Source organism: Sesamum indicum, linkage group LG6, assembly GCF_026168435.1.
Source record: "Sesamum indicum cultivar Baizhima isolate 11 linkage group LG6, ASM2616843v1, whole genome shotgun sequence".
NCBI lineage: Eukaryota > Viridiplantae > Streptophyta > Magnoliopsida > Lamiales > Pedaliaceae > Sesamum > Sesamum indicum.
Window position 1 is genome coordinate 22,425,240 of NC_142662.1, and position 16,315 is coordinate 22,441,554.

The following is a 16,315-nucleotide window of genomic DNA, read 5'->3' on the forward strand; positions in this document are numbered from 1 at the left end:
ATTAAATTTTTTCCTCCAAAACATGCCGTCACAAATTCCATCCCAAGTTTTTAAAGAAAAGTTGATTTTTATTTTCAATATTTTTTAATTTTCTATTAAATTAAAATTGAAGACACTTTTTTTTTTGAAAAAATAAATTTATAATTTATTAAAGGATGCAAGCTGAGAGAGTGAAGGTCCAATAATAAGGACATTGTCCACATACACAAGCAAAATAAGAAGACCCTTTGCAGTATCTCTCATAAACAGACAGTGATCATGAGGTGATTGGGAGAAACCAAAAACAAGAAGCTTGTAAGTCAATTCCAAGTTCCATTGGCGAGAGGCCTGTTGGAGGCCATATAAAGACCACTTCAATTTACAGACCTTTCATGGGTGCACAGAATATCCATCAGGAGCCTTCATGTAGATGTCTTCGTCCAAGAAATCATGGAGAAAAGAGTGATTAATATCAACCTGATGAATTGGGAATTCACGACTAGAAGCAATAGCCAACAAAACCTGTACTATAACAGCCTTAGCAGCAGGGGAGAATTTTTCAAAATAATCCACTCCCTCAACTTGATTATAACCCTTTGCAACTAAACGAGCCTTCTATCTGTCAATGCTTCCATCAGGCTTGAGTTTAACTTTATAGACCCATTTCCATCCAATAGATTTTATTCCCTTGGGAAGATCCACAATCTCCCACGTGTCATTCATTTCCAAGGCTGCAATTTCATCCATCATGGCCTGTTCCAACTCTAATTTTCCCTTAGCCCACAAATGATGGCAGTAAAAATGCATTGTATGATGGAGCAAAGGTTAGAGAATCAATAGGAAAATTAGAGGAAAAATCACCATGAAAATCACTTAACCAGGCAGGGGCTTTATGTGTCTATGAGATCGTCTAAGAGGCAAATCTAAAGTGGATGGTATAGAATCTGAGGAGAAGCAAAGGATTGTGGTTCAGTTAGGAGAAATAGGAATGATGTCTGATGTGGAGTCAGTGGACTGCGTATAGAGTGGGAATGATTGGAGAAGAAGATTCAGGAGTGGAAGCAGAGTGTTTGTAAGGGAATGTATTCTCATGAAATACAACGTCTCGGGAGACAAGAGTGATCTTATTGTCAATTTCATACAACTTGTAACCCTTTTGACCAGGCACATAACCTATGAATATACATTTAAAGGCACGTGGATCAAATTTTAATTTGGAAGGAGTAACATTTGTAGCGAAACAAAGATGACCAAATGTTTTTAGATTGTCATAAGAGGGTGGTGTGTTATATAAGATCTCAAAAGGAGATTTCCAGTGTAACTTGGCTGAAGGAAGTCTATTGATAATGTGTGTTGCTGTGAGAATAGAATCAGCCCAAAAAATTCTAGGCAAACTCGATTCGAACATTAAAGCTCTAGCAATTTGTAAAAGGTGGCGATGCTTTTTTTCGACAACACAGTTTTGTTGTGGTGTATATGTACAACTTTTTTGGTGAATAATCCCAAGGTTTTGAAACAATTCTTTGACATGAAAAGTTCAAAAATTAGTCCCATTATCAGTACGAATGGTTTTAACTTTAACATTAAATTGAGTTGATACCTCAGAAAAGAAGGAAGACATAATTTTAGTAGTTTGAGCTTTGTGATGCATCAAGAATGTCCATGTGGCTTTAAAATAGTCATCAACTATGGTAAGAACACAGTGACAACCTGTGGTCAATGGTTGGTTATAGGGTCTCCAGACATCGGTATGAATAAGATCAAAAAGACTGGAAGTTTGAGACTCACTCAAGGGAAATGTTTCCCTTGTTCGCTTAGCTAAAGGACATATAGAACAAATGTGATTTGTATTACTAGTATGAAGCTTCAGTATAGTGATATGACTAAGAACATATGAGCTAGAATGTCCCAAACGTTTATGCCAAAGGTCATACATTTGTGGAATAGAAGAACTACAGGCCATATGAACATGATAACAATGGAAAGAGGTTGAATGAAGAATTCTATAGATATTTCGAATACTACTATATTTGATTTCTTGATCATGGCTTCCATCTTTATTTCAACAACTCGCAAAAATAACGGAGGTCTTGAGTATGAAGTTGAATGGGTGTATAGATGTGTTGGGTTTGCGCGGCAAAAAATAATAATAATAAATAAGCATGTGCCAACTTGGAAGAGTATTTTATAGGGTAAGTTACAGTTATTTTTTTTAAATTTGGTATAATTATAAATATTTTTTCGTTATTTAAAAAATTACAAATACTCTTCTTAATCTTAACATCCGTCTAACAACAAGTCCCTTCCGTTAGGTTTTCATCCAATTTTTGTATTGAACTGATGATTAGTGCACAATTTTATCATATTTTGATGATAATTATACCTTATTTATGAGCTAAAATACTCCTAATCACATGGATTTATTGTATTTCTAGCTTAAAAGATTTGATGAGGAGTAAATATGGCAAATTTGAGCTAAAAACAACATTTGAAAACATTAAAGGTGTAAATTGTGAGATTTGATGATCCGATTAGAAGCGCTCACGCTTAGTGCTGTGGTCAACTTTGAAAAAAAAGAAAAGTTGCAGTATATGCTAAAGAAAAGGGGATGATTGCTCTATGATTTTCGAAAGTATCCTTTGGAATATTTGGCTGATGCAAAGGAATGATTTGTTAACATTTTAGAGCTGAATTTGTACCTAACCATCTTCTATATCTAGATTTGTAGAATGCTTATAGTATAAATAAGAGGATACCTCAACTCCATGAGACATCAATTATTCTATCAACTATTTTATCTTTTGAATTCTATTTAGTTTTACTACATTACCTAATTGTTAATGGAATTCCACTTCTTTTTAGTGTGTTGTTCTATTAACATGTTAGACTAATTTTCTTATATTTTGGTTAAGGTAAAGGTGGTTAAGGTAAAGGTGATTGTTTGATTCTTAAATGTTGTGAGATCTAATTTATGCTTACCACTCTCGTTAAAATAGACATTCATGTTAGTCTCTGCACTCTTACTAGAAAGATCTGATTTTTGAATAATGTGGTCACTTGTTCATTATCAAGAAGGTTTGGTTTGCTAATTGCACATTGCAAATTCGTGTAACTGTTTGTTTAGTTCAATAATTAGTAGCAACATATATTGCATAATTGATTATATCACATTAGTTAATTTTGTTATGGGGAATGCATGATATAACTTAAATGAATCCTCGTAGGAATTTATTAGTTAGAATCAAGCCTTTCTAAGTCTTAATACTGTTGATGGATTAAATCTTGTGGATATTTTCATGGTCGTTTATTGATTAGGGATTTAGCCAACGATCGTACCTTGGCTGACAAAAAAGTGAGGAACAGTGAGGTCATTAGGTTGTACCAATAGTTATACTAGTTTATTTATTTAAACAAGTGTTATATTTGCCTCAATGATCAACCAATGGAATCAAGCATGAACCCCATGCTAATTGGAAAAGTCTTCTGTTATATCTATCTCTTTTAATTTCATTATCTCTCTAGTTTAATTTAATATTTATTCTCTTTACAATCAAACCCCCTATTATCTTTTATTTTTTAATGAACCAACTTGAAGCTAATCCTTGAGGAGTCGACCCTACTCCCACTTCTACAAATATGTCCATAAGAATTATTTCTTGTGGTCTCGACACCCATCAACTGACCACAATGCCCTTTTGCTATAAATTAAAATTTTATATATATTTTGGATTTTTTAAAAATATTTTTATGAACTAATATTCTCTATGTAATATTTATTTTACTTACCCTAATTTTTTTTTATTTTAAAATTTATTTTTTATAATTTAAAAATTTTCAAAGAGGGTAAAATAGTAATATCCGCTTTATTGTTTAAGACTATATAATTATTTTTTATTTGAATGGGGTATTTATAATTTTCTAAATAATAAAAAATACTTATAATTATAAGAAACCTTATATAAGGTCCACGTAATTTACCTTAAATTATAAGTTAGAAAATCCAATAAAAGAGTTGCCCAAAACACATAATTGGAATTGGCAGCGACATTCCGGCAGTCAATTTGTTCATGTTCTCATTTTAAGTGAAAAATATGTGTTTCTAATTTTATATAAATTTTTTTTGTATGAAGTAAGAATATATTTGGATTAAATCAAACATTTTTAATAAAAATATGTATAAATAAATATATTTTCCCATTAATTATTTTAAAAACTAAAAAATTAAAAATAAAAACATAAACAAACACGTTGCATCGTAATCCTCGTCTTTTGCAAGTCCAATAAATAGAAAGCGCTCTCTCTAGAAAACGCTCTCTCCCTCTCATATAGGAAATTGATTATAATTACATAATGAGTTTTAGTACTCAACATCGATATATATATATATATATATATACATATTATTAATATTAAATATATATATAATTAATTAATAATTATTATTATAATAAATGAATAATTAGTATTAAAAATAAATTAAATACACAAGATACTCGAATTCATAAACTCTCCATGTGAAGCTTGAGCTTTGCAGGTCGAATAAATTAATTGGACAATTTGGAGGTGTCGTCAGGAAACATTTTCATATTGGTGGAAGTCAACTGTCCAATTAAGAAAATAGTTGTTTGGGAGTAATGACTAATGAGATTGGTTGAGCTATATAATATAAGATAAATACAAATTTGGTCCTCCAAAAAAGTGATTTATGTAATTTTAGTCCCCAAATAATTTAAGATTGTGATTTCGGTTCTCAAAATATTGTTCTTTTGACGTTTTTAGTCCTTCTGTTAATAAAACAGTTAAAATTAACAAAAAAATTTATTTGAAGGAAAAAGATCAGCCATTTTTCTTCCATTTTGTGAAATTTTTCAAATTTTGGTCCAATGAACCAATTTTTCCCATTTTTCTTAAAATTTCAGGATGGAAAAAAAATAGAAAAAATGAATTCAATCAACAAATTTTCTACATAATCTTTAATTTTTCTTTATTTATTTTGTCTTTCTTTCTAAATTTTTAATATCAATGGATAAAATAAATATAATAAACTCAATATCATAAGGACAATAAAATATATATGTTAAAGCCAATATTTTGAAGTACACATCTGTATTATACAGAAAACGGATTATTAAGAATATCCTGTTAAGATTATGTAGAAAATTTGTTGCTTAAATTCATTTTTTGGGTTTTCTCTGTTGAAACTTGAAGAAAAATAGGAAAAATGGGTGTATTGGATCAAAACTTGAAAAATACCAGAAAGTAGAAGAAAAATGGCTATTTTTTTTTTGCCCCCTGAACTATTCTTGAAGTAACATTTATCCCTTTAAACTAATAATGATAACACTTACCTCCTAAATTAAATTTTTAGACAATATTGCCTCTATATGATATATATATATATATGTGTGTGTATATTAGTTCAAAAAAATTTGTTATTTAACAATTTTTCATTTTAAGTAAAAAAATTAATTGAAAAAAATATTTTTTAATTATAATAAAGTAAAATATAGTGAATTAACTAGTTCAAATTTTATTATATTTTATAGCCTCACAGTTAAGTAAGGAATGAGTACAATAACAACACAAAAAACTTTTCATAAAAAGTTTTTATTAATTTGGTTATAAAACTAAGTTATTAACTATTTCTTCTTTTAGATAAAAATAATTAATTACATATTGATTTTTTTGAATATATATTTTCTTTAAAAATTATGATAAAATATATTTATAACTAGTCTATAAAAATATTGAACTTTTGATTAAGCATATATATTTTGTCAATTTCTTTTAAACAACACATAATATTAATTTATACTCTATTTTTAATATAAAATTTTTATTTATTAAAAAATAATATAATGTTCAAAATATTAAAATATATTTAAAAATAATATAATTGTTTAGTTACATCAAGAATAGTTGAGGAGTGGAAAGTGTATTTTACCCTTTATATATACATCAACATAAATTGCTATGTTTTTTTTTTTACCATTTTCGAATAACACAGGAGATGGATTGCATTTTGCTGTACAGCCGAGCATATATTTACAATCACAAATATCGAGTTGGCCAGAATATTAGCAAAGAATTCTACCTAACTCGCTCTACCGACGCCCTAAGCGACGACTAATTTATTGCCTTTCTTTAATTTGGTTGAGAACGCCAAAACTGAAAGTCAGACAACGCCTGGAATTTAATTAAAGAGGAATGCATCACGCTTTTGTCGCTGTTCTGATCGAAAATTCAAGTTATGAATATCAGCAATGTTACATCAGAAAGGATAAACAACAGATAACAAAGCATATACGGCACCTACGACAGGCCAATTTTCATGATTGGTCGTTGTTTAGAGGATGATGAAATGCAGCTATTCTTGTCTATATGAATTGGTAGAGCAAGAAGGAATTATTAGAAGCTAACCATATATGGCTATGGAGATCCAACTTTTGTCCAAACTTGTAGTTTCTTTCGTGTTCGTTGGTGTTTTAGGACTGTTTTTCAGGGTGTATAAGGCGGTGGTGGCAGAGCCAGGGAGGCTTCGTTCCGCACTCCGCAATCAAGGGTTGCGTGGGCCGTCGCCTATTTTCCTTCTTGGTAACATATTGGAGATTAAAAAGGCCAGGGATGCGGCTACCAAGGCCGCCATCGGTAACGGTCCACCAGCCTCCCACGACTGTGGCGCGGCCATTCTTCCCTTTTTCAATGAGTGGAGGAAGAAATATGGTACTTCACCCTTTATGTTCAAGTCAAGTTTCAGTTTCAGTGGATTGTGACAACAAGAACCACTTCTGTCGTTTCCTATATATACTCTTCCAAGTGTAATTAGCGAAAACAATGCATATGTGACATGTTGAAGTGGATTTTGACAGGGGATGTGTTCCTGTTTTCAATTGGCAACGCGCAGATGGTGCACGTGACTCGACCGGAGATGGTGAGGGAGATAACTACATGCACGTCATTGGACTTGGGGAAGCCAACATATCTAGAAAAAGAATTAGGCTCTTTACTTGGACAGGGCATTCTCACTTCAAATGGACCTCTATGGGCTCACCAGAGAAAGATTCTTGCACCTGAACTCCACATGGACAAAGTTAAGGTATACAAATATCAGATTCTTTAATTTACTTCAATTAACAGTCAGCTTTATGCATCTCTTGTATTGATTAATTTTCCACACTCAGGGGATGATAAGTTTGATACAAGACTCGGGGATCGCGTTATTGAATTCATGGAGGAATATAGTTGAGAGAGAGGGTGGATTAGCAGATATTAATATTGATAGGTACATGAGGAGCTTCTCAGGGGATATAATCTCTGGAGCTTGTTTTGGGAGTAGTTACTCCAAAGGGGAAGAAATTTTCTTGAAGCTCAGAGCCCTCCAAGAAGCTACATCCAAGAAAGCTTTTGCCACAGGGATTCCAGGCATGAGGTACATCTTCCACTAAAATTTATGCTACCATGCATTTTGAGGAAAGTTCTCATTAGGTTCGGGTGTCACGGTTCAGATAAGAATTTTCTACTGTTTTAGGTATGGAGTTTCATTGTATGATTGATTAGTCCTCAAAAATTGCAGGCATCTACCGACAAAGAGCAACCGGGAGGCATGGGCACTTGAGAAAGAGATCAAAGCATTGATCTTGAATGTGGTGAAGGAAAGAAACGAAGCGGGTTTTGAAAATGATTTGCTGCAAATGGTACTTGAAGGAGCTAAAAACAGCAACCTGAGCCAAGAAGCAATTGATCAATTCATCGTCGACAACTGCAAGAACATATACTTGGCTGGGTATGAGACTACAGCAGTTTCAGCAACATGGTGCCTAATGCTGTTGGCTTCACATCCTGAATGGCAAGAACGAATCCGAGCCGAGGTTCTTGATATCTGTAAGGCCGGCCAAATCCCAGATGCCGAAATGATTCGGAAAATGAAGCTGGTATTCTACTCTTATTTTTACTGCATTTTTAGTTGCTAACATTTGATATTCTTTGAGCCTCTGGTAGTAACTTTTTGGTGGATCTTCTGTTGCAGCTAACAATGGCCATTAATGAATCGCTACGCCTATATCCTCCTGTGCCAGTCATGTCGAGGGAGGCCTTAAAGGACTTGAAATTTGGGGACATAAATTTTCCCAAGGGTGTGACGCTGTGGCCATTGGTGACAACTTTACATACGGACCCTGAAAATTGGGGGCCTGATTCCTACCAATTTAACCCTGAAAGGTTTCGCAACGGGATCACTGGAGCATGCAAGTTGCCCCATTTCTACATGCCATTTGGGGTTGGACCTCGGGTGTGTTTAGGCCAAAACTTGGCTTTGGTTGAACTCAAGATATTAATATCATTGATTTTGTCCAAGTTCTCAATCTCCCTGTCTCCTAAGTACGTTCACCTGCCAACATTCAGATTGGTCATTGAGCCTACCCATGGAGTTAATCTTTTGATTAAACAGTTGTAATTAATTATCACACCCATTAGAATGATTGTATTTCTTCCTTTGTACTAAAATAGTAATTTGTACTTTCTTTATTTTTGACTTAATAATAATTATGCAAATATTTTGTTTTTGATAATTTCCTATTACTCAATACAAAAAATCAATTTATTGCTATGGATGAATTGCGACAGAAACAATCCGTTCCAATTTTCGATCAGTATTGTAATGTTGTGACGGTTGATATCATCTTGGACTTTAAATAAAATGAATTGGTTTATTGGCGAAGATCCGTTGCAAATACCGTTCCAGAGTGAGACTCTTCTTATGCAGTTAGAAAAATAGTCCCAAAATTTTTCATGTTCACTAATTTCAATGGAACTTTTCAAGGAAGCACGTCATCACAAATTTGTGATAAATGTTGCAACGGAGCCATTACCTTTGGGGACGCAAGTGCAACGACTATTTCCACAATAGCCTCTATGCCAATTGCAAAAATGTGGCAAGTACAATGCAAACGGCATAACGATTATTTATAAACGACTAGTTTTTTCCCGTTGCAAAATGTGGAGCGAAATCCATTGCGAATTTGTTTATATATATGTTGCTTTTATTTCATTTGTATTAATTTTCTTGAATAATTAAACCATGCAATAACTCTTTATATCTCTCTTATTTTCAAGTATATTTTAAATATTACTATCATTGCGTACCGTTGATCTCTGAATTGAGTATGGGGGAGGTCGACTGTAATTAACCAGGTAATGATTGGAACTCTTTTTTGTTAAGTGTAGTTTAATTATTTTTTTCGAGTGGAATATTTTTTGGTTCAATGTAACTGAATATTATAATTGTACTTCACATAATGAGGAATCAGTGCAGAAGTTATGATGCAGTTATCACTCCAGTTCATGAACAAACTCAACTGACCATGAGACTACGATGCATTGGGATGATTACTAGTAGATAAATTGGGACTAGAGGATAGTTTTTTATGCAATTGAGTAGGAATATTGTTGGTCGTACGCCAAGAGTGCGCCATATGGGGGTTTAAACTCCTACAAGTCCGATTGCGATTTTCACATTGCTCCCTGGCCCTCGCCACCACAATCGCAGAGCCCCAACAAAGATGATCCGGCGTTGGCATTCGAGCGCTATATCAAAAGCGTCGACCCCAACTAGCTCGATTATCTAGCGCCCGAGCGTCCACCTGATCCCCGGCACCCGACGGCGACGACGACGAACAAACGGCTGCTGGAGATAATAATTTAGACTAGAATTTCTTTGTACTTTGTAAAAATACAATTTTGTAATAATATTTTAATTTTTGTAATTGAATTATTATTTTTTTTTGTTATACTATGTGTGTTTTATATAAATTTATTTACTTAATTTTACAAAAATATAATTTAAAATATATTAAATAAAATAAATTTTTACAAAATTGTATTTTGTAAAAATACAATTTTATTTAAAATATATTAAATAAAATAAATTTTTACAAAATTTTATTTTGTAATGATATTTTAATTTTTGTAATTGAATTATTATTTTTTTTGTTATACTATGTGTGTTTTATATAAATTTATTTACTTAATTTTATAAAAATAAAATTTAAAATATATTAAATAAAATAAATTTTAATATATAAAATGAATTTAAATTAAATTAAATTAATACTAAAATATATTAAAAAATAATAAATTTCGTAACGGCTTTTGTAATACACTAATAGAATGTATAGTTGTCAGGCTGTCACAAAGAATGTGTGAAATAGAGTTACAAACTAAAATACAGGCTGTTCCAAAAGCCGTTACAAAATAAGTGAAAGAAACAGTTACAAATGCAGTACAAAAAATAGATATAAATATAACAAAAACTGTTTAAAATATCTAGCAAATTCATACCTAAATGTGTTACAAAGACCGTTAGAATAACATTTATTTTAAATCCAACCTAGCAGTTACAAAAATCGTTCCAAATTAATTTTTTTTCATGTTACTAGTTTTGTAACGGCTACAATAGACAGTCATAAAAGCCGTTACGATCTATTTTATGACAAGCCGTTACAAATACTTATCATAATAAGTTATTAAATAAGTTATTATATGTATAATATATAATAATATATATATATATATATATAACATAATATTTTTTAAGGTGGTCAGCCTTTTGAGATCATTTTTAATTTTTTTCTTTTCTTGAAAAATCTTCACTCGGCAATCTTTTTTTAAAAAAAAAATATGAAGTCGTTATGGTATCCACGATTTGATATATATATGTGCTATATATATTATTTTAATTATTTTTTTATTTTTTAGTAATAATAAAATAAATAAATCCTTATAAGATGTTATAAGAAATTTACTTTTTTTTTAAAAGTTTATAAAATTTAAAATATTTTATTTTAAAATTTTATAAGCTTTTTAAAAAAAATAATCAAACAAATATTTAGACATTATAAGCTCTCAAATATCTTATACGATGTTTTAAAAAGCTATAAATTTAGCCACACACCACTTTAAAAATGACAACAGAACCCATAAGTTAGAAAATTATGGGGATCACACATTTGAGTTATTTATTTTTTTATTACCAAAAAAAAGAAAATTTATATTAATATAATTTTTTAAATATATTAATAATAATATAACGAGTCGCGATTCGACTAAAAATATTTTTTTTAAAAAAAAAAGCCCCAAGTCGGTATTTGGAATACCGACTTGGAGTTGCAATTCAAGTGCAATTTTTTTTTTAATCAAATTTTGTTAATTAATTATATAATTTTGTTTAATTATCTATAATTAATATATTAAAGTATAAAAAATTATAATATTAAAATTATATTAATATAAAAAAATATAATTAAGTATACAAATATAATATGTATTTTTTTTATACAGTTGTAAAAAATACAATAAAATCTACAATTATTCTTGACAACGCGATACCGGCACATCTGATTGTGTATCACGACTTGAACGAATTTTTTTTTTCAAAGAAAAGCCCATGTCGTGATTCATAATCACGACTTGGGCAATTTTTCTTTTTTGTTTTCATTTAATTAAAATAATTAATTATGTAATTTCATTTAATTATATATAATTTACATATTAAAGTTACAATTGAATTAATTAACATATTAAAGTTACAGTTGTATTAATTAACATATTAAAGTTATAATTTTATTTAATTATATATAATTAATTAAAATTATATTAATTTAAAAAATTATAATTAAGTGTACAAATGTAATAATGTATATTTTTTTTTGTACATTTGTAAATAATACAATGAAATATGCAATTATTCTTGACGATCCGATCGCGGCACATCTGATTGTGTAGAAGAATTTTTGAAATATTTCTATGAATTTTCTATCAATTTATCATTACTATATAATTTAATTAAACAATAATATATAGAATTACGCATGTGGTTAAATATAACAAATCTAATAATTTAATTAACCAACTATACCATTTTTATATCAAATGTGATGTTTAATTGAACATTAATATAAATAGCCAAAATCATAAAATACTCCGGTTAAATAATACATCGCTCAATATAAACTATATTTAATAAAAGGACTAATTAAATAATATAATTTTATAAATTATTCACAACGAAATGGATTAGGTGCAAACGCGTGCAAGGCAACAATCCTAACAAAAAAATTCTTCTACCCAATCAGATGTACTAGTATCGAATTGTCAAGAATAATTGTATATTTCATTGTATTTTTTACAACTGTACAAAAAAATACACATATTATATTTGTACACTTAATTATAATTTTTTATATTAATACAATTTTAATATTATAATTTTTTAAACTTTAATATATTAATTATATATAATTAAATAAAATTATATAATTAATTAACAAAATTTAATTAAAAAAAGAAAAAGAAAATTGCACTTGGAGTCGCAATTTTTTTTTAAAAAAAAAATTAATCGAGTTGCGATTCAAAATCACAACTCGTTATATTATTATTAATATATTTAAAAAAATTATATTAATATAAATTTTCTTTTTTTTAGTAATAAAAGATAACTCTCACACATTTGGCACTCTTCTGATAAGAACTTGTCAAGACGCACATGGCCGTCTATGGACTGCAATTGAAGTCCCCACATTTTGGAAATATGAAATAGCATATAAAACATTGACATAATCTATATCGATTTATTAATAATTTAATTACAGTTCAAATAAATAAATAAGTATGAAAATATATCTCCTCACATATACATGTGAAGCAATTTGATCTAAATAGATTTCAGTAATAAATATATTGGGTGTAAATATAGTTTTTCATTCAGATGCTTTGCTAATATCGACAAATTTTCATGAATTTTGACTAATGGGATTTATTTGTAAGACAACAACAATGAATGTAATTTTTTAAATCACATGAAGTCGTACATTTACTGTGTGATTGATCACTTTTTTTAAATTCTAATTTAATTACCCTGTAAATATATTATAGTTGGTATATAATTAATGTTGATGCAACCATAGTTGATTTGAGTTATAACTCCCCATTTATGATAGTACTTGTATTGAATTTGACTCCATTCCCCCCAAAAAGCTTAAAACTCTATCCACACTACCGACGTGAGGGGATTTTCCTTTGTCATTGGCTAGAACTTAATGCAGCCAATCTTGTCCATATAGTTAGGAGCTTAAAAGCATTGATAGAGCAAGAAGGAATCAGCAGCAAATCATGGCCATGGAGATCCAACTTTTGTCCAGACTTGTCCTTTCTGTCGTGTGCGTCGGTGTTTTAGGACTGTTTTTCCGGCTGTATAATGCGCTTGTGGCGGACCCATGCCGGCTTCGCTCCGCCCTGCGGAGGCAGGGGTTGCGTGGGCCACAGCCTACTTTCCTTCTTGGTAACATATTGGAGATGAAAAGGGCCAGGGATGTAGCTGCCAAGGCCGCTACCGTTAACAGCCAACCGACCTCCCACAACTGTGGCGCTGCCCTTCTTCCCTTTTTTGAAGAGTGGAGGAAGATATACGGTGCTCCACTCTTTCTTTTTGAGTTTGGCCTGAATCTGAGTGGATCGTGACAACGGGAACTACTTTACTTTACTACACTTTTCTAAGTGTAATTAGCAAAAAGCAGTGCACAATTGACATGTGGATTTGGATTTTTTGGCAGGGGATGTGTTTATGTTTTCACTTGGCAACACGCAGATTGTGCATGTGACTCAACCGGAGATGGTGAGGGAGATAACTACGTGCACGTCGCTGGACTTGGGGAAGCCGACGTATCAAGCAAAAGAAAGAGGCTCTTTACTTGGACAGGGCATTCTCACCTCAAATGGACCTCTATGGGCTCACCAGAGAAAGATTCTTGCACCTGAACTCCACATGGACAAAGTTAAGGTATGCAAACATCAGATTCTTTTACTTTTATTGATAGTCAGCTTATTAATTTTACACACTGTCAGGGGATGATAATTTTGATTCAAGATTCGACTATCGCATTACTGAATTCATGGAGCAATATAGTTGAGAGAGAGGGTGGATTAGCGGACATTAATATTGATCAGGACATGAGGATCTTCTCAGGGGATGTGATCTCTAGAGCTTGTTTCGGGAGTAGTTACTCCAAAGGTGAAGAGATTTTCATGAAGCTCAGGGAACTCCAAGAAGTTGCATCCAAGAAAAGTTTGGCCACAGGGATTCCAGGCATGAGGTACATTTCACTACTAAAATGTCATACCTTTATACTTAGCATTCTCGGGGAAGTTCTTATAAGGACCGGACATGAAATATCAAAAGGTTCAATTTTGGTTTTGATAAGAATTTTCTTCTCTTTGAGGTGTGAAAAATTCTTTGCATGACTGATTAGTCCTCAACAATTGCAGGCATCTACCGACAAAGAGCAACCGGGAGGCGTGGGCGCTTGAGAAAGAGGTCAAAACATTGATCATGAATGTGGTGAAGGAAAGAATCGAAGCGGGTTCTGAACATGACTTGCTGCAAATGGTAATTGAAGGAGCTAAAAATAGCAACCTGAGCGAAGATGCAATTGATCGATTCATCGTTGACAACTGCAAGAACATATACTCGGCGGGCTACGAGACAACGGCAGTTTCAGCATCATGGTGCCTAATGCTGTTGGCGTCACATCCTGAATGGCAAGAAAAAATCCGGGCAGAGGTTCTTGATATCTGCAAGGGCCAAACCCCAGATGCTGAAATGACTCGGAAAATGAAGCTGGTATTATGTTCTTATTCTTGCTGCATTTTTTAGTTGCTAACATTTCATATTCTTTGAGCCTCTGGTGGTAACTTTTCGATGGATCTTTCACTGCAGCTAACAATGGCAATTAATGAATCGCTACGTCTGTATCCTCCTGTTTCGGTCATATCAAGGGAGGCCTTGAAGGACTTGAAATTTGGGAGCATCAAGTTTCCCAAGGGTGTGAACCTGTGGACGTTAGTGACAACTTTACATACTGACCCTGAAAATTGGGGGCCTGATTCCTACCAATTTAACCCTGAGAGGTTTGTCACTGGGATCACTGGAGCATGCAAGTCGCCTCATTTATACATGCCATTCGGGGTCGGACCTCGGGTGTGTTTAGGCCAAAACTTGGCATTGGTTGAACTCAAGATATTGATATCAATGATTTTGTCTAAGTTCTCAATCTCCCTGTCTCCCAAGTATGTTCACTCACCAGCACTCAATTTGGTCATTGAGCCCGGCCATGGAGTTAATCTTTTGATTCAACAGTTGTAGGCTTAATTGTAACTTCTATATGTACTATTGTACTTTCTTCATTTCTTCATTTCTTCATTTCTTCCTTGATGATGGAGTTGAGACAAAAATCCCTTTGTGTGGGGAAATGATAGATAATGAGCTCCCGACACACTTCAGGACATCGTCCCACTTACCAACCTACGACGTGACCAACGACCCAGCGGAACCCCTCAGCAAGTTTGAGAATGTTGTCCTGTTGCGCAACAATACTAATGGAGTTCAATTTTGTGTGAATCATAAAGAAACTTGAATATATTAAAAACTTGAAGGGACTAAACTGGAGTTTTGTAAAATTTTTGGAGTTGAATTGTATATAGTTGGAATTAGGGAACTAAATTATAATTTTCGTAAAAGTTATTAAAAAGAATGATGGAAAATTTAGAAGCGGTGCGTGGCTGTTTCCCTCACAGCCACACATCTCTACACACACACTCACACACATTATATATTGTGAGTTGCACTTCAACAAAACAAAATTCACACACACACACACACACACACACTCGAAGGTGAAACGAAAACAGGTAGGAAATTTTGGTTATAAATTATTAATTAATCCAATATATTAATACTATATTACTAGTGCATTTATTGAACGCAAATTCTATTATCCAATTTAATATTTAACAAGAAAATTTAACAAACCCAAGTATTTATAAATTAGTGATTGACTGATTGGCTAACTATTTCATTTGAATTAAAGGGTGAAAAATCAATTGAAGTATTAAAAAATTATATTTGAGAAATATAATATTTATTAAAAAGAAATATAAGATTTTTGAGATAATTTAATTTCAAGAATGCTATCAAGAACTGTAGCTACAAAAACAAATATGAGGGGTTTGATAAAGTAAATTAATAAGGTAGATATATATTGATGCGTGTGATTTTAGCATAGGTCTAAGGTCTTTGGATCTTAACATCGGATTTAGGCTAATTGAGTGAAAGCTCTTGAGAAAGAGGACCTGCAAAACAACACGTTAGTACTCCAATGCTTAAGTTAAATTGTAACAAGAAATTGTGAGAGAAAAAAGAATTTCGTAAGCAAGAATACGAATTTTAGAATGACAAAGTAGCAGTGAGAGGGTTTTCCAAAGGTGGAAGGGGGGGATCCATTGAGAG

The 16,315-nt window shown here is 31.9% G+C and overlaps 2 protein-coding genes across 2 annotated transcripts; both read left to right on the plus strand.

The window, feature by feature from the left end:
- Positions 1 to 6,206: 6,206 nt before the first annotated feature.
- LOC105163822 (cytochrome P450 714C2) lies at positions 6,207 to 8,546 on the plus strand. The gene is made up of 5 exons (XM_011082311.3): positions 6,207 to 6,702; positions 6,849 to 7,075; positions 7,161 to 7,408; positions 7,553 to 7,910; positions 8,006 to 8,546. The coding sequence occupies exons 1-5, from the start codon at positions 6,405 to 6,407 to the stop codon at positions 8,429 to 8,431; spliced, it is 1,557 nt and encodes a 518-aa protein (XP_011080613.1). The 5' UTR covers positions 6,207 to 6,404; the 3' UTR covers positions 8,432 to 8,546.
- A 4,439-nt stretch (positions 8,547 to 12,985) lies between these two features.
- LOC105163823 (cytochrome P450 714C2) lies at positions 12,986 to 15,221 on the plus strand. The gene is made up of 5 exons (XM_011082312.3): positions 12,986 to 13,441; positions 13,584 to 13,810; positions 13,876 to 14,123; positions 14,296 to 14,650; positions 14,747 to 15,221. Exons 1-5 carry the CDS (start codon positions 13,144 to 13,146, stop codon positions 15,170 to 15,172), a joined length of 1,554 nt encoding a protein of 517 aa, XP_011080614.1. The 5' UTR covers positions 12,986 to 13,143; the 3' UTR covers positions 15,173 to 15,221.
- The last annotated feature ends 1,094 nt before the right edge of the window (positions 15,222 to 16,315 follow it).

Bases quoted from the DNA above. Each gene is read 5' to 3' on its own strand.
- LOC105163823 (XM_011082312.3), top strand. From the start codon at position 13,144: ATGGCCATGGAGATCCAACTTTTGTCCAGACTTGTCCTTTCTGTCGTG. The intron at 14,124-14,295 runs GTACATTTCACT...CAACAATTGCAG, and splicing joins ACAGGGATTCCAGGCATGAG to GCATCTACCGACAAAGAGCA. The intron at 14,651-14,746 runs GTATTATGTTCT...CTTTCACTGCAG, and splicing joins TGACTCGGAAAATGAAGCTG to CTAACAATGGCAATTAATGA.
- LOC105163822 (XM_011082311.3), top strand. From the start codon at position 6,405: ATGGCTATGGAGATCCAACTTTTGTCCAAACTTGTAGTTTCTTTCGTG. The intron at 6,703-6,848 runs GTACTTCACCCT...GGATTTTGACAG, and splicing joins TGAGTGGAGGAAGAAATATG to GGGATGTGTTCCTGTTTTCA. The intron at 7,911-8,005 runs GTATTCTACTCT...CTTCTGTTGCAG, and splicing joins TGATTCGGAAAATGAAGCTG to CTAACAATGGCCATTAATGA.